Below are 20,476 nucleotides of genomic sequence, written 5' to 3' on the forward strand. Positions count from 1 at the left end.
TTTGTAAGTAAGACTTGCGTCACATTTGCCCTTTAGGGGTTTTTTGAAAATTTGGAAAAATTTGGGTTGGAAAAATGAATGTTCGTGCTATGGACCAGAACTTTTCAATTATTACAAATTTGCACGAAAAAAAAGTTGAAACTCAAGCTCAGTCAAAACTCTTTTTAGACAATCTCTTACATATTCCTCCATGCTCCTATTACCAGGAACAAATCTGAAACTACCAATATTTTTCATTTTAATTCAACGGTGAAAGTATCTAAATATCTACTTAACTCTACAGTTGTAGACGTTACTGCCTTACGACAATAAAGGTGATAGGTCATTCTACCGACGGAATTCAATCCATGCTTCTAAATATTTCTTCTTTCGACGCTATTCGATACAATTCCAAAAGGCAAAAAATACCCAAACTTTCTAGAAGCAATGTGATGGTAATTAGTAGAGGAACTGCTATTTTTTTGTGTGCAAATATAGAACAAAATTGCTGTGAAGATCTCTATTAACTAGATCTCTAGGGTATATCGTGACTGGCATACGTTACAAAATATAAAAATTACAATTCACGGTCATTTGTGTAAATTGATGTAAAATCGATTCGTATTGCCGGGTGACACAAAAATGTGAATTTATTTCCACATCAATTCTCATGAAATAGACGCAAAGTTTTTTTTCAATAATTGTGGCTTTTTTAAAAGTAACAATTTTTGACCTGTCTACCTGTTCCTCTTGAACAAAGTGGCAGTGGTGTAGTTGTAGTAGTACTAACTTCATTGGACCTGAAGGACGTTTTACTAATCGATTTTCAACATTTTGCCGTTGTGCCTTATGATCTTTATTGCCCATCAGTGAATCCAATTCAAGGATCGTATTTGCAACCACAACAAAACAACAAATTTTGCAAAGGTACGTCCGGGCCAATGAGCTCCTAACAATTCGACGCAACCAAGAGACTGTACTGATTGGGTAAATAGGTAGTTCTAAAATTTTTTGTCTGAAGCGGACGTACTTTATGGTGGATATGTTCTCTTGAATGTTTTATTAAGTTTTTAAATTATTCCTTGTCGTTGGCTTCACATTGAAATACATTCTACATTGAATTCTCACTCCAAGTTATAAGTTATATTGTAAGTTTGGCTTGCTGTAAGAGTACAACTTTCTAACAAATTACAACAGTTCCACCAGTATTTGAAGACTGATGAAGACCAGTCACTAGCATTAGTCTAAATCACGACAGCGTAAGGTTTATTTTACTCTGCCGTGGTCTAAACAGAAGGAATTTGTTTATGTATCGTCCGTTGACAAGTAGATCGTCATCGGTGGTGGGGTTTGATTTTTGTTTTTTACACGTTTCCGCACGTTGTTGCAAATTTGAAGATATTTCAATTGGTAGGTTACGCTGATCGCTTTGAAGAAGGACTTTACCCAGCACAAATGAAAGACCTTGGACATACGCTTGACATTGCAAGGTGGGCAACATAGAGCAACTTAATTTCAAACCCCATAGAAACGACGTGCCACCATCTACATTAAAAACACATACCGAGCGAGCCAATCTTAATCTATCCGTACAATTAAATTGAATTTTACAAAAAGAAATTTGCGTCACAAGTGGCAGATGATTCGGTTTTCTTCCGTTTGAATTCTTTCAGTACATTTTTCAACCATTTTCTTAACAATACGTTCCTCAACATCTGCCACTTGTGACGCAAATTTCTTTTTGTAAAATTTTCTTTCACAAATTTTTTAGGTCAATTTTTTGTTGATAAAACTTTTGCGTACGACGCACAATGCGCAGTTATTTTGTAAGTAAGATAAAGTACTTGCATCACATTTACCCTTTAAGGGTTTTTTGACTGATATCACCACTTTTGTAAGTTAGTCACCTCACTTATATCGAAAATAACCCAAATCCATCAAAAAATCCGATGGAAGTTAGGAAGAGCCAGAGGAATCATCTGTCATCCCAAAATTTGGGAACCGACCTTGGAACACCTCATTAATGCCGAATATAACCTAAATCCATCAAAAAATCCGATGGAAGTTAGGTAGTGCCAGAGGAATCATCTGTCATCCCAAAATTTAGGAACCAACCTTGGAACACCTCACTCATTTCGAAAATAACCCAAGTCCATCAAAAAATCCGATGGAAGTTACTTGGGAAGTTAGGTAGTGCCAGAGGAATCATCTGTCATCCCAAAATTTAGGAACCAACCTTGGAACACCTCACTCATTTCGAAAATAACCCAAATCCATCAAAAAATCCGATGGAAGTTAGGAAGTGCCAGAGGAATCATCTGTCATCCTAAAATTTGGGAACCGACCTGGTGGAAGTTAATATTTAATAATCCACACAATTTCCAAGAAGAAACACATTCAAAAACAACACAACCTTTTACCACATTACCATCCATGCACCAAAATATACAAAACACCACACTCCCATTCAAATTGGCTTTTATATGGTATTTGTATGGAGACTTTGGAGAGCTCTAGCTCCCAAGATGTGGAATTTTTTCCAACCTTTAAAAATTCCATTCTTATTTTTGGGCCATTATTATCCTATAACCAAAATTTCTGCTGACTAACGTAATTTATTCTAGTAACTACACATTCAGAGTGGTACTCGATTGTCTTTATAGTAGATTATTCACCTCTGTCCACATGTTTATTTAGACACTTGGGGAGTTGTTGCATGAGCCGAAGGCGAATGTTATAACCCCAAGTGTCTAAATAAACGTTTGGACAGAGGTGAATACGCTATTTTATCTACCAACGGCGAAAAAATAGCACTTTTTCACTGCTATTATTTGTGACAGTTGGGATCAAAAGTCGGTTCCATCTGTCAAAGTGACGTTTTAAACGTCAAAACAAAAAATTTTAGCCAAATTATTACAAAATCGTTTATTTTTCTATAAGTCTCTTCCACTGATATAATTTAGGAAAAATAGGCGACTTTTTAACTATTTGGCAGAAAAATTTTGGTCTGACGTTTAAAACGTCACTTTGACAGATGTAATAGACCGACTTTTGATCTCAACTGTCACATTTCACCTAGGTAGATAAAATTAATTACTGAATTTTCCTGCTGAGGGCACAGACGAAGTTGGTTTTATTAGTAAGCGAGTCATACGTTATAAAGATTAATCGGAAGAAATCGGCTGCAGTTATCTTTTATCAGCATCTCTATAAAACATTTCAAACCGAAGAATTCTATGCGCCCTTTCAATGCACGTATTGGTACCGCCATTGAACGAAGCCAAGGAAATAAAGTGACCGAACACATACCCATTTCGAAACCGAAATGTTTATCAATTTATATTACAGTTCAATTCTATATACCAAAGTCTATAAAATAATTGCCCATAACATGTAAAAAAAAAATTCGATATCTGGCAAACTTCAAATTGTGATTCGTGATAAGAACATTGATTAACCATTAATCTTATTAACAGGTGCACGAAATAAATGATAGTGACTCTTTGGTTCAACGAAAAGAAAAGGAAAAAAGTAAAATCAGTGAGACGCGATTAGCTCAACATTAAAATACTGGTATCTGATTCATCATTTGAGACGAATGTCGTGCGATAGAACCATTCAATAATCAAAGGAGATGTTTTTATGTTGACGGATTAGAACATTTCTGTGTTGGTTTTTTTGTCGTGCGTGTAATCGATGATGTTGTAAAATATTTTGTGTGTGGAAAACAAGTTCAAATAACAATACACCAGTAACGTCAACAAAGAAATTGTTGTGCTGCAATTTTTGCGTAACACGCATTACCCAAATAAACCGAAAACAGATAGACTTATTTGACTTACGCATTGAATATTCGGTCAACATTACGCTCCTAGTTCCGTATATCAGGCGAAAATATCAATTGAGAATGTGAAAATGCCTGCGTCCGATAAAGTGTGCATGGTGTGTGGAGACAAATCGTTGGGATACAATTTCAATGCCGTCACATGTGAAAGTTGCAAAGCGTTCTTTCGACGGAATGCCCTTTCATCGAAAGAATTCACATGTCCGTTCACTGACAATTGTGATATTTCAGTAGTAACACGTCGATTTTGTCAGAAATGTCGCCTGGAAAAATGCTTTTCAATCGGCATGAAGAAGGAGTACATTATGTCGGAGGAGGACAAAATTTTGAAGAAAATGAAAATCGAACAAAACAGAGCCAAACGAAAGCCGTCAACAACAAATCAGCATGTGACCATTCCGCAAAAAATCAAACGAGAAAATGGAATATCATTGGACGGTGATAATTGGGAAGACAGCAGCAACCGAACAAATACTCTAAGTCCAACCGTGTCCAGCAATTCATCGAGTTCGCGTAGTGAATCATTTACACCATCCAGTTCGTTTGACCTCAATGAAATGTTTCCAGTGATCAGTTCATCTACGAACAATCCCGAAAAGATTGTGCCGAAACCATTTCCCGATGCAGATGCTTCATCGTCAGAAATTGTTGAGTGTTTGGTCGATTATCCAGAGGATGCCAGCAAACTGATCAATCATCTGATGAAGACACCGAAAGAAGCCGTTGAAGTGGTGACTAAAATTCTAAGTTGCCAGAAAGATGCGATGCGTCTCATTGGTCACTTGATTAGTCAACCGGGCGACGCACTTAAGATAATCAGCAAAATTATGAATTCGCCTTTCGATGCTCTGACAGTTTTCACCAAATTCATGAGTTCACCTACCGATGCGCTGGAAATTATCGCTAAAATTGCAAGCTCTCCGCAGGAATGTGTTCAATTCATACAGCAGTTAATGAACTCGCCGGAAGACGCTTTGCAAATTATGAACAAATTTATGAACTCACCAGCCGAAGCCTTAAAAATGTTGAACAAAATGGTCAATCATTCAAGCAGTGTTGATTCGACCACGAAATGTAAAGAGGAACCAACGGTAACGATCGAAGTTGAAGACGAAAACGAAATCGCTACATCACTCCCATCGCCCGTTCAATCACCAATAGCAAACAAAGAGAATCCGATGATCAAATCAATGTTGGACACCCAACTCAACGATAGTCCGCACAGTGCAGCGGTGATAAGTCCGACGCGGGAAGAAAACCACGATAGCCAGGAGATCGATAAAATTGATTCACCAGAATCGTCAGAAACATTGCACACCATTCTAAATACCATGAACGATTTTTCAGTGCCTCAGCATAGTTCGTTAGAATCGGTCATCGATGAAGCGATCAAATTGGAATATGAAACCGTAAATTCATTGGCACCCAGCACGTCGAACAACCGAGAGCTGAACGATGCCGAACGAGCGAAGTTAAATGAACTGATTGTGGCTAATAAAGCTCTGTACGCACCGTTGGACGAAGATTTGTCCGGATTGGACGAATGCAGCATCAAGGTGAGAGAATTTTATGATTTTTGTCGGGAAATTTCGTTTGCGATATCAGTTCATCTGTTGTGGAGTTCAACTTGACGTATGCATGTTCGTGTTGATTAGTCAATCATTCCACAGGTTTATCTCATGGCTGAATGATAAAGACGTCAAGTCAATTAAACACAATTATCTTACCAGCCGTTTCTATAAATAGTTCGGTCTTTCTATCTATCGTTTTCCCAATTTTTATTTTTTGATAAAAGCTGTTGTTTACTATGAAACGACATTTAAACGACTTATGCATCCCACGACGGTCTCTCCTGATCGAGTAGCACATTCTTTATCCATGGTAAATAGCCCGCAATTCTAGTGAAAACAGCTGGTTCACTATCGAAACCGACTCTTCCACAATGTTGTCTGCCATATGAGACAACACCCTCAATTGTCCATTTGTTGTCCTTGGTGTACATTAGTGGACCTCCTGAATCTCCTCTGCATACATTATGACCAGCTTTTCCACCGGCACATAATTGGAATTTCTGAAATAAGGAACAATTACGGCTCAAGCGGTCTTCCAACCATAATTTAGTAGAGTTTATGAGAGGATTAGGATTGTAAAAGAACATATGGTAGACCATTCAGACGTAGTATCCTAACAGAAAGAGAAACTGCGCACATCAAGTGTGACCTTGAGTGTGAAAATGTATTTCAAAAGACAGCGGAAAAATATTTTGTTCTTCTCAGCAAGCGACAATAATCCATTCTGTCAGACGATACTAATTTCTCAAAGTTTTTTTTTTGGTTTTCACTGCATAAGAACCACTGAAGAAACAAGGCATCAGAACAGTCGAGTAGCGGCCTTAGTACACAAATAGGCACAAATTTGAAACTTTTTTTTCCACCATTCTATTCGGCATTCAATTATCTATCAAATGAAACAAAAACTAGCAAAATCGGATAAGATTTACTCAATTTATGTGCAAAAAACACTTAGGTACGAGTAGCGGCCTTAGTCCGAGGACCCAAAAAAACTTTTTTTGCCATCATTCTATTCGGCATTCAATTATCTCTCAAATGAAACAAAAACTAGCAAAATCGGATAAGATTTACTCGACTTATGTGCAAAAAACACTTAGGGCCGAGTAGCGGCCTTAGTCCAAGGGCCCTAATTTGAAACTTTTTTCGACAAGTTCTTTTCGGTATTCAATTACCTTCCATAAAGAACTAAATCTAGCAAAATCGGATGAGATTTACTCGATTTATGAGCAAAAAACTCTTAGGGCCGAGTAGCGGCCTTAGTCCAAGGGCCCAAATTTGAAACTTTTTTCGCCACGTTCTTTTCGGTATTCAATTATCTCTCAAACGAAACAAAATCTAGCAAAATCGGATGAGATTTACTCGATTTATGTGCAAAAAACACTTAGGGCCGAGTAGCGGCCTTAGTCCAAGGACCCAAATTTAAAACTTTTTTTGCCATCATTCTATTCGGCATTCAATTATCTCTCAAATGAAACAAAAACTAGCAAAATCGGATGAGATTTACTCGATTTATGTGCAAAAAACACTTAGGGCCGATTAGCGGCCTTAGTCCAAGTGCCCAAATTTGAAACTTTTTTCGCCACGTTCTTTTCGGTATTCAATTACCTTCCATAAAGAACTAAATCTAGCAAAATCGGATGAGATTTACTCGATTTATGAGCAAAAAACACTTAGGGCCGAGTAGCGGCCTTAGTCCAAGGGCCCAAATTTGAAACTTTTTTCGCCACGTTCTTTTCGGTATTCAATTATCTCTCAAACGAAACAAAATCTAGCAAAATCGGATGAGATTTACTCGATTTATGTGCAAAAAACACTTAGGGCCGAGTAGCGTCCTTAGTCCAAGGACCCAAATTTAAAAAGTTTTTTTGCCATCATTCTATTCGGCATTCAATTGTCTCTCAAATGAAACAAAAACTAGCAAAATCGGATGAGATTTACTCGATTTATGTGCAAAAAACACTTAGGGCCGATTAGCGGCCTTAGTCCAAGGGCCCAAATTTGAAACTTTTTTCGCCACGTTCTTTTCGGTATTCAATTATCTCTCAAACGAAACAAAATCTAGCAAAATCGGATGAGATTTACTCGATTTATGAGCAAAAATCTCTTAGGGCCGATTAGCGGCCTTAGTCCAAGGGCCCAAATTTGAAACTTTTTTCGCCACGTTCTTTTCGGTATTCAATTATCTCTCAAACGAAACAAAATCTAGCAAAATCGGATGAGATTTACTCGATTTATGTGCAAAAAACACTTAGGGCCGATTAGCGGCCTTAGTCCAAGTGCCCAAATTTGAAACTTTTTTCGCCACGTTCTTTTCGGTATTCAATTACCTTCCATAAAGAACTAAATCTAGCAAAATCGGATGAGATTTACTCGATTTATGTGCAAAAAACACTTAGGGCCGAGTAGCGTCCTTAGTCCAAGGACCCAAATTTAAAAAGTTTTTTTGCCATCATTCTATTCGGCATTCAATTGTCTCTCAAATGAAACAAAAACTAGCAAAATCGGATGAGATTTACTCGATTTATGTGCAAAAAACACTTAGGGCCGATTAGCGGCCTTAGTCCAAGTGCCCAAATTTGAAACTTTTTTCGCCACGTTCTTTTCGGTATTCAATTACCTTCCATAAAGAACTAAATCTAGCAAAATCGGATGAGATTTACTCGATTTATGAGCAAAAAACACTTAGGGCCGAGTAGCGGCCTTAGTCCAAGGGCCCAAATTTGAAACTTTTTTCGCCACGTTCTTTTCGGTATTCAATTATCTCTCAAACAAAACAAAAACTAGCAAAATCGGATGAGATTTACTCGATTTATGTGCAAAAAACACTTAGGGCCGAGTAGCGGCCTTAGTCCAAGGACCCAAATTTAAAAAGTTTTTTTGCCATCATTCTATTCGGCATTCAATTATCTCTCAAATGAAACAAAAACTAGCAAAATCGGATGAGATTTACTCGATTTATGTGCAAAAAACACTTAGGGCCGAGTAGCGGCCTTAGTCCAAGGACCCAAATTTAAAAAGTTTTTTTGCCATCATTCTATTCGGCATTCAATTATCTCTCAAATGAAACAAAAACTAGCAAAATCGGATAAGATTTACTCGATTTATGTGCAAAAAACACTTAGGGCCGAGTAGCGGCCTTAGTCCAAGGGCCCTAATTTGAAACTTTTTTCGTCACGTTCTGTTCGGTATTCAATTACCTTCCATAAAAAACTAAAACTAGCAAAATCGGATGAGATTTACTCGATTTATGTGCAAAAAACACTTAGGGCCGAGTAACGACCTTAGAGCCCTCCCAACAAGCCCACGTTGCATCTTACCCAAAAACAATGTTCAGCAACTTTGTTCTACTCGTCAATACCTTTCATTTGATATATCACAAGCAGCTATTGCGTGCGTATTTCGGTAGATATCGTTGAAAGACTGAAAAACACCTATAGGGCCCTAGGGAGGGGCCGACCCTACCATGCCCATTTTCGAACTTGACCTTACTTTTGTCGATACCAATCGGGGAAAAAAAAGAATTTTGAAAAAAGGTTGTGATTTACTCAAGCTAGAGGGGTCACGGACGGACGGACGGACGGACATTTTTTTTATTGCGGATTCGTCATCTATGAACACAACCAAATGCTTTGCCCTTACTGTCTGCTTCCAATTCGACGTGTTACAAACGGCACATTGATCTTATAAGCCCCCAGTACTTCGTACGGGGCTAAAAACAGGCAGAATCTGTTTCTGCTCAAAGCCAGACGCAAACGTGCCTCAAATACTTACTTCGTTGATATCAGGAAAGTTTTTTCGGCATTCACTCCCATCAACTGGATTCACGGCTGTATCCATTTTCACGCTGCTAGGACTTGGCAAAGCTAAAATGCCAAGAAACATTTCCCGTTTGCATTCATTACACTTAATCATGTCGCAGAATCACTTACAACCAATCGTATTTCCCCATCCAGTCACATAGTAAACGCTTTTTTTCTTACTTGGATCGTCTAGCGTTTGATCCGGCAAGCAAATGGGACGAATAAAATCGGTATGCTTCGGCGTTGTTTCGAGTGTAAGAATGGCAATGTCGTGCAATTTGCTGTTAGCATTCCGTTCTGGATGAATGATTACGTCTAAAGCGGAACATTTCATTTTTGTCTGTTCGTAACATTTATGCTTACTTCACTTACTCGTTACCTTAATATCGACAGGCGGGTCAGTGCAATCCTTATAATTACTTAGTACCACACAGTCCATTTCCGTTGAGTAATCATATTCACCCAATCGCACAAATTCTCTTTCGTAAGATTTTGTCATGAAATTTAAAAAAAGAATTTTTATTGTCCGTGAACTCATTGTGCAAATTATTATCTGACAATTACATTCTTCCCAAAGACGCCAATGCCATGTCTTCGACGCAATGGGCCGCCGTTAATATTGTTTTTGTGCCCACCAGCGAACCTCCACATCCCCAAGTTTCTCTGTTGGAATTCGGTTGTTTGTACCGTATAAGAACGGTCCAAGGATACTCATCAATAGCAGTCACATTTCCGTTGATGATCTTTAATTTAGAAATTGTGATGATCAAATTTATCGATGCGTTTCAAAGTCACCCATGCCACAACGTTATATCAAGCAAATCTTAGCATTTGGATTTAATATTCGTAAACACTTTTCGACATGTTTATATGATACATTGTGTCTCTGCGCTCTTATTTAATATCTCAAAGTTACCTTGTCCGAAAAATTTTGAATGCCACATTCATGAGCAGCTGAAAAGTAACGAAACAATTGGTCGTTTTGTTGATCAAAATTACTTTCTAACTGAGACCAGATTTACCAACCACTTTGCATTGCACTTATAGACAATAAGGCTAGCATCACAGCGACCCGTACAGTCGTACTTATCATTTTCAATTTCAAAAATATTTCACAATTTACTGAGAATTCTTAGACGTTTTACTTAGAACAAATATTTCTTCTACACAGAATTCAGACGCTAAACGACTTGTTCGTTTAATTGTATCTTCTTACTCTGCCGAGACACTTTTCTGGTATCGACGATTGATTTCACAAAACTGCGAATTAGTATACGATGAACCAAGTCAGACGCAAATACCGAAAACATTTTCGAATAACCATGAAAACTGGTTCACCACTTCGTGATTGAAGAGAAATGATTCGCATCAGGTGTACCATCCATCTGTTATACCAAAGTGATTTTAGTGAGAAGACCTGTTCCACATAATATAAACGTTATCAGTAAAATGAGAGCGATCCCTTGTGCCTTCTGTGCAAGGCTTCTTTTTCGATATATTCGCCCAGCATTTATATAAAGACTTTTAATGCATTGATAACACAAGAACAAGTTTTCTGCTTAAAGTTTCTGACTAAGCCAAACTCATAGGGTAATAGTACACTAGCTTCACATTTGTAACCGTTTGAAGCTATTTGTTTGAAGCTGTTTGATGGAAAAATGGTTATACTGTCGTTCTGGTTAACATATCTCCGTTCTTAGTCTTCTTTCCAATAAAACATCAGGGTTATGGAATTTGCTGTCAATTTTCGCGTCTACCGATCCAATCATTTCGATTTCATCCTACGAGAATCGGTGTTGGTGAATAAGGCACTCCCATAATTCAACATTAACTGATGTTGTTTTGTTGTTCGGAAACTTGTTTACGATTTTCTCCGTTGTTGTATGCATTATGTTTTGTTATTTCGCTGAATTACCGCGTGCAAAAAATGTTGTGCATATCGTACCTGGTTTGGTTGGTCCCATCAATTTAATTCTGTAGGTCAGATTGGTTGGGTTTTGTCTTAATTAAACAATTTTTTAAAGTGTACCGATAGAGGGATTCTTTTGAAAAACAGCCTACCGAAATCGGACGCATTTTCCAGTGGACTTTTTTATATGTGCCTAGAAGGGTATTCGACTCTAGAAGCCAAAACCACTTTTAAAAAAAATCGTCGAAGTTTGTGTGGCTGGTGAAAGGCGATCAAAAACCGAAAACTTGCACTTTTCTTACAAAAATTTCTCCAGTTACGCGAGCCGTACAAGGTCGTATGGGGTGTCATTAGAAAGGTAATCACATGTACTATTGAGCCGAATAGGGTGTTGATAGTTTTAAAATTCATCCACACTGAAATATGTGCAGTTGAAGTTTTCAACCGAAGACTGAAATTTCTCGAGGGACACAAAACGCACATGGTCGTGTGGGGTATCATTTAAAAGGTAATTTAACGTGCTTTTGGGCCAAATAGGGTTTTATGGGGTCTGGATGCGACGAAATATGGGCACTTACACATTTCAACTTCTATTTCATGGTAGATGCATCCAAACCACTTAAGACCCTATTTGGCCCAAAAGCACATAAAATTACCTGTCAAATGACACCCTACACGACCATGTACGTTTTGTGTACCTCGAGAAATTTCTGTAAGAAAAGTGTAAGTCTTCGGTCGAATATGCTCAATATATACGAATATGCTCAATATATACGAATATGCTCGATATATACGAATATGCTCGATATATACATATATGCTCGATATATACAAATATGCTCGATATATACAAATATGCTCGATATATACTAATATGCTCGATATATACTAATATGCTCGATATATACGAATATGCTCGATATATACGAATATGCTCGATATATACGAATATGCTCGATATATACAAATATGCTCGATATATACGAATATGCTCAATATATACGAATATGCTCAATATATACGAATATGCTCGATATATACGAATATGCTCGATATATACATATATGCTCGATATATACTAATATGCTCGATATATACTAATATGCTCGATATATACGAATATGCTCGATATATACGAATATGCTCGATATATACGAATATGCTCGATATATACAAATATGCTCGATATATACGAATATGCTCAATATATACGAATATGCTCAATATATACGAATATGCTCGATATATACGAATATGCTCGATATATACGAATATGCTCGATATATACGAATATGCTCTATATATACGAATATGCTCGATATATACGAATATACTCAATATGGATGAATATACTCGATATGGATGAATATACTCGATATGGATGAATATATTCGATATGGATGAATATATTCGATATGAATGAATATGCTCGATATGGATGAATATACTCGATATATACGAATATGCTCGATATATACGAATATGCTCAATATATACGAATATACTCGATATATACGAATATACTCGATATATACGAATATACTCGATATATACGAATATACTCGATATATACGAATATACTCGATATATACGAATATACTCGATATGGATGAATATATTCGATATGAATGAATATGCTCGATATGGATGAATATACTCGATATATACGAATATGCTCGATATATACGAATATACTCAATATGGATGAATATACTCGATATGGATGAATATACTCGATATGGATGAATATACTCGATATGGATGAATATATTCGATATGAATGAATATGCTCGATATGGATGAATATACTCGATATATACGAATATGCTCGATATATACGAATATGCTCAATATATACGAATATGCTCGATATATACGAATATACTCAATATATACGAATATACTCGATATATACGAATATACTCGATATATACGAATATACTCGATATGGATGAATATACTCGATATGGATAAATATACTCGATATGGATGAATATACTCGATATGGATGATACTCGATATATACGAATATACTCGATATATACGAATATGCTCGATATATACGAATATGCTCGATATATACGAATATGCTCGTTATGGATCAATATGCTCGATATATACAAATATACGTGACACAATTTTTTTTTTCAAAAAATTTCAATTTTTTTTTTTTGTTATTTTTGTTTTCCGCGCTGGTTTTTTAGCTGATTATTCATTTTTCAGTCATTTTTAACTCATTGGAACAGTCAAAAGTTACTTTTAGCGAGTGCCGGTGAACTAGACTTTAGCCAAAACTTCAACTGCACATATTTCAGTGTCGATGAATTTTAAACCCAATAAGCCCTATTCAGCTCAATAGAACATGTGATTACTTTTCTAATGACACCCCACACGACCCTGTACGACTCGTGTAACTGGAGAAATTTTTGTAAGAAAAGTGCAAGTTTTCGGTTTTTGGTCTCATTTCACCAGTTACACAAACTTCGAAGAATTTTTTTGAAAGTGGTTTTGGTTTCTAGGGTCGAATACCTTTCTAGGCACAAATAAAAAAGGCCACTGGAAAATGCGTCCGAATTCGGTAGGCTGTTTTTCAAACGAATCCCTCATAATCAAACCGCGTTTGGAGTCAAACCAAACAATAAGTTATAGTCCAGTTTCGGAATGGTTCGGTAGGTGATGTCAGCTTTTTAATTTTAGAAACAATAACAAATTTAAAAAAAAGAAAATAAAACGTCCGATATCCTAATACGGGACTGACAGTGACTTACCGAAAATATCACTTCATCTGCCGTGTGTACAAATAATGTGTTTCCGTGGTGTCCAGGATGCCGAGAAATTTTTTGTCCGAAAATGTTAAGGCTCGGAACGGGTCGGGTTCGGTCAGACCGGAACCCGAACTTGATTTAACCCGAACCTGAAAAATGATTTCGGGTTCAACCCTAACTTGACCCGAACTTGAATTTTCGTATTCGGGTTTAACCCGAACCTGACCTGAACCCGAAATTGTTCAACCCGAATTTTACCTGAACCTGAATTTTCAATTTCGAGTTCGACCCGAAACTGAACTGAACCCGAAATTTTAAATTTAATCAGGTCGGGTTCGGGTAACCCGAAATTTTTGACTTTTTTTAGTGTAATAAACGCTCAAAATTTCGGGCTACCCGAACCCGACCTGATTAAATTTAAAATTTCGGGTTCAGTTCAGTTTCGGGTCGAACTCGAAATTGAAAATTCAGGTTCAGGTAAAATTCGGGTTGAACAATTTCGGGTTCAGGCCAGGTTCGGGTTAAACCCGAAATCGAAAATTCATGTTCGAGTCAAGTTCGGGTTGAACCCGAAATAATTTTTCAGGTTCGGGTCATGAATCCGGTTCAGGTCAACCTGAACTAAAACAGGTCAACCCGAACCCGTTCCGAGCCTTAGAAAATGTGGATACCGGGAAAAGGGAAGCAAAGCTCAAGCGGAAGCTGTTACTTTACATTGATGTAACTTCCCAGTTCTGCGGTTCTCCAAAAAGATACGTTTTCAAATTCCAACTCTACAAAAAGTTTTGTTACTCAGTCATCCAGGCTGTGGGAAGTCGTGCATTGTGCACCGGGAAATTTGTCTAATTTGATACTGATATCGGAAATCATCGGGAAATCGATTTTGGGTACCGGGAGGAAAACATTATTTGCACACCGAGCATCGACTTTACATTATGTATCGACAATTGATAAGTTTTCCTTTTTAATTATTTCAGGCAAACCAAAATTCGCAGGATCCGCAATTGTTGAAAATAATCAATCTAACAGCAATCGCAATTCGACGATTGATCAAAATGTCCAAGAAAATTAATGCTTTCAAGAACATGTGCCAAGAAGATCAAGTAGCACTTCTTAAAGGCGGCTGCACTGAAATGATGATTCTACGGTCAGTGATGCAGTATGACGATGCCGATCGATGTACATGGAAGGTAATGGGACGGAGAATTATTTCGATGACCTTGACTTTAACCGATTTTATTTATCCTATCGACCAGATACCACACAGCGAAGAGGCAATGTCATCAATTACCGTCGATGTACTAAAATTGGCTAAAGGTAATGTGTACGAAGCGCATGAAAGTTTTATACGAACATTTGAACCGCAATGGCGCCAAGACGAAAATATAATTCTCATCTTATGCGCTATTGTCCTCTTCACCCCTGGAAGACCGAAAACCATACACTCGGACGTGTTGAAATTGGAGCAGGTACGATGAGTGTTTCCCATGTCCATTATAAGAGAAAATTGTGACAAAAGTTTGGTGTTCTTTCAGAATTCGTACTACTATCTGCTGAGACGTTATTTGGAAAGTGTTTATCCGGGGTGTGTGGCCAAGTCGACGTTTTTGAAATTGATGCAAAAGGTCATTGAACTGCAACGTCTCAATGAAGTGATAATTAGTGTATATTTGGATGTTAATCCTAGTCAGGTGGAGCCACTTTTGCGCGAAATATTCGATTTGAAAAATCACTGAAACAAATTGAGCACAAAAAATATTTACAAAAATTGATGGTGCGAATTGATTGTGGTTCGCTCGGTGATATCTAATAATTATTTTGTTTAGCTATACGGGATCGGGACATCCATTAATAACGTCAGCTCATGCCAGGGGAATTCGAAGTTAGTTCGACAAACAGTGGATAAAAGCGGAAAGTTTACCAAGTAACAGGCCGACCACTCAAACGGTGCTTTAGGAGATTTTTAGGTACATTTTGGGAGAGTTTAGGGAACTTGTGTGTGTATATCCGGTGGACTTGGACGAAACGAGTTTTGTTGCTTATGCAGTCTATGTGACTATTTTGTGGTATTTTTACAACTAAAATATAGTTTAAAGGTCCCACAGACAATAAACATTGACCATAAGACAGATATTACTAACATTCGAAAATGATTGGGATTGTTGAAGATGTTCATCTATTCGCTACAATTGTAATCGAAGATGAGAAGTGAACGAAGTCAGGCAAAAAAAACAATGTTTCAGATGAATGAAAAGTCTATTACTTGCGTGTTGGCGGTTTTTGGTCTCAGATGCTTTCATTTCAAGGCACGTGTGACTTTTTCGTCACTTTAAAGTTTGTTACAGAGCCAATTTTTAGAACAAAATTCTTTGAAAATTAAAAAAACGAGCCATCAGAACAGTCGGAGCGTTTGCTGCGACTGAGCCCCGTACAAACCCGTATATCTATTGCGTACGTGGCCCTAGTGCGTCTGTCACCCTACTTTGACCGTAAGCCTATGCGCCGGTTAAAGTAGTTAAAGTAAAATTATTATGTAATGTGTACATCTTAGAAATTACGAAGCCCCGTACGACGTTCCTTTCAAATAAAACAAAAATTTCAAATAGCCCTAAAATTTTAATTTATTGAGTATAAATACACATAGGGCCTAGTATCGGCCTCAGTCCGAGGATCCAAATTTAATTTTTTTTTTTCAAACAACATTCTATTCGGCCTTTGATTACCTTCCAAATGAAACAAAAATTACGAAAAAACGGATGAAATTTGCTCGAGTTATATGTAAAATACACATAGGGCCCTAGTAGCGGCCTTAGTCCGAGGACCCAAATTTAATTTTTTTTCAACAACATTCTATTCGGCCTTTGATTACCTTCCAAATGAAACAAAAATTACGAAAAACGGATAAAATTTGCTCGAGTTATATGTAAAATACACATAGGGCCCTAGTAGCGGCCTTAGTCCGAGGACCCAAATTTAATTTTTTTTCAACAACATTCTATTCGGCCTTTGATTACCTTCCAAATGAAACAAAAATTACGAAAAACGGATGAAATTTGCTCGAGTTATATGTAAAATACACATAGGGCCCTAGTAGCGGCCTTAGTCCAAGGACCCAAATTTAATTTTTTTTTCAACAACATTCTATTCGCCTTTGATTACCTTCCAAATGAAACAAAAATTACGAAAAAGCGGATGAAATTTGCTCGAGTTATATGTAAAATACACATAGGGCCCTAAGTAGTGGCCTTAGTCCGAGGACCCAAATTTAATTTTTTTTTCAACAACATTCCATTCGCCTTTGATTACCTTCCAAATGAAACAAAAATTACGAAAAACGGATGAAATTTGCTCGAGTTATATGTAAAATTCACATAGGGCCCTAGTAGCGGCCTTAGTCCGAGGACCCAAATTTAATTTTTTTTCAACAACATTCTATTCGGCCTTTGATTACCTTCCAAATGAAACAAAAATTACGAAAAACGGATGAAATTTGCTCGAGTTATATGTAAAATACACATAGGGCCCTAGTACCGGCCTTAGTCCGAGGACCCCAAATTTAATTTTTTTTCCACAACATTCTATTCGGGCCTTTGATTACCTTCCAAATGAAACAAAAATTACGAAAAGCGGATGAAATTTGCTCGAGTTATATGTAAAATACACATAGGGCCCTAGTAGTGGCCTTAGTCCGAGGACCCAAATTTAATTTTTTTTTCAAACAACATTCCATTCGGCCTTTGATTACCTTCCAAATGAAACAAAAATTACGAAAAACGGATGAAATTTGCTCGAGTTATATGTAAAATTCACATAGGGCCCTAGTAGCGGCCTTAGTCCGAGGACCCAAATTTAATTTTTTTTCAACAACATTCTATTCGGCCTTTGATTACCTTCCAAATGAAACAAAAATTACGAAAAGCGGATGAAATTTGCTCGAGTTATATGTAAAATACACATAGGGCCCTAGTAGCGGCCTTAGTCCGAGGACCCAAATTTAATTTTTTTTTCAACAACATTCCATTCGGCCTTTGATTACCTTCCAAATGAAACAAAAATTACGAAAAACGGATGAAATTTGCTCGAGTTATATGTAAAATACACATAGGGCCCTAGTAGTGGCCTTAGTCCGAGGACCCAAATTTAATTTTTTTTTCAACAACATTCCATTCGGCCTTTGATTACCTTCCCAAATGAAACAAAAATTACGAAAAACGGATGAAATTTGCTCGAGTTATATGTAAAATACACATAGGGCCCTAGTAGTGGCCTTAGTCCGAGGACCCAAATTTAATTTTTTTTCAACAACATTCTATTCGGGCCTTTGATTACCTTCCAAATGAAACAAAAATTACGAAAAACGGATGAAATTTGCTCGAGTTATATGTAAAATACACATAGGGCCCTAGTAGCGGCCTTAGTCCAAGGACCCAAATTTAATTTTTTTTTCAACAACATTCTATTCGGCCTTTGATTACCTTCCAAATGAAACAAAAATTACGAAAAGCGGATGAAATTTGCTCGAGTTATATGTAAAATACACATAGGGCCCTAGTAGCGGCCTTAGTCCGAGGACCCAAATTTAATTTTTTTTCAACAACATTCTATTCGGCCTTTGATTACCTTCCAAATGAAAACAAAAATTACGAAAAACGGATGAAATTTGCTCGAGTTATATGTAAAATACACATAGGGCCCTAGTAGCGGCCTTAGTCCAGAGGACCCAAATTTAATTTTTTTTTCAACAACATTCTATTCGGCCTTTGATTACCTTCCAAATGAAAACAAAAATTACGAAAAAGCGGATGAAATTTGCTCGAGTTATATGTAAAATACACATAGGGCCCTAGTAGCGGCCTTAGTCCCGAGGACCCAAATTTAATTTTTTTTTCAACAACATTCCTATTCGGCCTTTGATTACCTTCCAAATGAAAACAAAAATTACGAAAAACGGATGAAATTTGCTCGAGTTATATGTAAAATACACCATAGGGCCCTAGTAGCGGCCTTAGTCCAAGGACCCAAATTTAATTTTTTTTTCAACAACATTCTATTCGGCCTTTGATTACCTTCCAAATGAAACAAAAAATTACGAAAAGCGGATGAAATTTGCTCGAGTTATATGTAAAATACACATAGGGCCCTAGTAGTGGCCTTAGTCCGAGGACCCAAATTTAATTTTTTTTTCAACAACATTCCATTCGGCCTTTGATTACCTTCCAAATGAAACAAAAATTACGAAAAACGGATGAAATTTGCTCGAGTTATATGTAAAATTCACATAGGGCCCTAGTAGCGGCCTTAGTCCGAGGACCCAAATTTAATTTTTTTTCAACAACATTCTATTCGGCCTTTGATTACCTTCAAATGAAACAAAAATTACGAAAAGCGGATGAAATTTTGCTCGAGTTATATGTAAAATACACATAGGGGCCCTAGTAGTGGCCTTAGTCCGAGGACCCAAATTTAATTTTTTTTCAACAACATTCCATTCGGCCTTTGATTACCTTCCAAAATGAAACAAAAATTACGAAAAAACGGATGAAATTTGCTCGAGTTATATGTAAAATACACATAGGGCCCTAGTACCGGCCTTAGTCCGAGGACCCAAATTTAATTTTTTTTCCACAACATTCTATTCGGCCTTTGATTACCTTCCAAATGAAACAAAAATTACGAAAAAGCGGATGAAATTTGCTCGAGTTATATGTAAAATACACATAGGGCCCTAGTAGTGGCCTTAGTCCGAGGACCCAAATTTAATTTTTTTTCAACAACATTCCATTCGGCTTTGATTACCTTCCAAATGAAACAAAAATTACGAAAAACGGATGAAATTTGCTCGAGTTATATGTAAAATTCACATAGGGCCCTAGTAGCGGCCTTAGTCCGAGGACCCAAATTTAATTTTTTTTCAACAACATTCTATTCGGCCTTTGATTACCTTTCCAAATGAAACAAAAATTACGAAAAACGGATGAAATTTGCTCGAGTTATATGTAAAATACACATAGGGCCCTAGTAGCGGCCTTAGTCCAAGGACCCAAATTTAAATTTTTTTTTCAACAACATTCTATTCGGTGTTCGATTATCTTTCAAATGAAACAAAAATTACGAAAAACGGAATGAAATTTACTCGAGTTGTATGTAAAATACACATAGGGCCCTAGTAGCTTTTCACTTCTAAGGCCCTAACTCACGGTCCCACTCACCCGATTTTAAAAAAACTTTTTTTTCCTGGATTGGTATTGACAATACCTATCATTTGCCGTGTCATTTACATTTCCATCGTTTATTTTGCCATAAATATCACCAAAAGACCTTAAATCACTTAGGTGGCCCTAACTCACGAAGGGCCGACCCGAATATGCCCATCTTCGAACTTAGCCCTCACTATTTGACTATCTTTCAGGGAAAAAAAAATTTTGAAATCGGGATTTGATTTACTCAAGATATCGACGTGACAGACAGACGGACAGACGGCCCAAATTTTTATTGCGGATTCGTCATCTATGAACATAGGCAAACACTTTGCCCTTACCGTCTGCTTCGAATTCCATCAATTACACACGGCATCGTAATCCTATAAGCCCCTTCGTACTTCGTACGGG

The 20,476-nt window shown here is 37.1% G+C and overlaps 2 protein-coding genes across 2 annotated transcripts; one reads left to right on the plus strand and one right to left on the minus strand.

The window, feature by feature from the left end:
- Window positions 1-3,324: 3,324 nt before the first annotated feature.
- On the plus strand, window positions 3,325-16,272 carry LOC119069037 (nuclear hormone receptor HR96). Its single transcript, XM_037172906.1, has 4 exons — window positions 3,325-5,379; window positions 14,846-15,058; window positions 15,125-15,337; window positions 15,404-16,272. Exons 1-4 carry the CDS (start codon window positions 3,895-3,897, stop codon window positions 15,602-15,604), a joined length of 2,112 nt encoding a protein of 703 aa, XP_037028801.1. The 5' UTR covers window positions 3,325-3,894; the 3' UTR covers window positions 15,605-16,272.
- LOC119069038 (CLIP domain-containing serine protease 2-like) lies at window positions 5,577-10,458 on the minus strand. The gene is made up of 7 exons (XM_037172907.1): window positions 10,221-10,458; window positions 10,111-10,148; window positions 9,759-9,937; window positions 9,567-9,673; window positions 9,324-9,509; window positions 9,166-9,257; window positions 5,577-5,894 (listed from the first exon to the last, which is right to left on the minus strand). The coding sequence occupies exons 1-7, from the start codon at window positions 10,285-10,287 to the stop codon at window positions 5,652-5,654; spliced, it is 912 nt and encodes a 303-aa protein (XP_037028802.1). The 5' UTR covers window positions 10,288-10,458; the 3' UTR covers window positions 5,577-5,651.
- Window positions 16,273-20,476: the final 4,204 nt, after the last annotated feature.

This window comes from Bradysia coprophila, assembly GCF_014529535.1.
Source record: "Bradysia coprophila strain Holo2 chromosome X unlocalized genomic scaffold, BU_Bcop_v1 contig_222, whole genome shotgun sequence".
NCBI lineage: Eukaryota > Metazoa > Arthropoda > Insecta > Diptera > Sciaridae > Bradysia > Bradysia coprophila.

Excerpts from the sequence above, each read along its gene's own strand:
- LOC119069037 (XM_037172906.1), top strand. The coding sequence starts at position 3,895 with ATGCCTGCGTCCGATAAAGTGTGCATGGTGTGTGGAGACAAATCGTTG. Across the intron at positions 15,059-15,124 it reads CCGATCGATGTACATGGAAG|ATACCACACAGCGAAGAGGC; the intron begins GTAATGGGACGG and ends CCTATCGACCAG. Across the intron at positions 15,338-15,403 it reads ACGTGTTGAAATTGGAGCAG|AATTCGTACTACTATCTGCT; the intron begins GTACGATGAGTG and ends GTGTTCTTTCAG.
- LOC119069038 (XM_037172907.1), bottom strand. The coding sequence starts at position 10,287 with ATGATAAGTACGACTGTACGGGTCGCTGTGATGCTAGCCTTATTGTCT. Across the intron at positions 9,938-10,110 it reads TTCAAAATTTTTCGGACAAG|ATCATCAACGGAAATGTGAC; the intron begins GTAACTTTGAGA and ends TCTAAATTAAAG. Across the intron at positions 9,258-9,323 it reads ATGGGGAAATACGATTGGTT|CTTTGCCAAGTCCTAGCAGC; the intron begins GTAAGTGATTCT and ends TTGGCATTTTAG.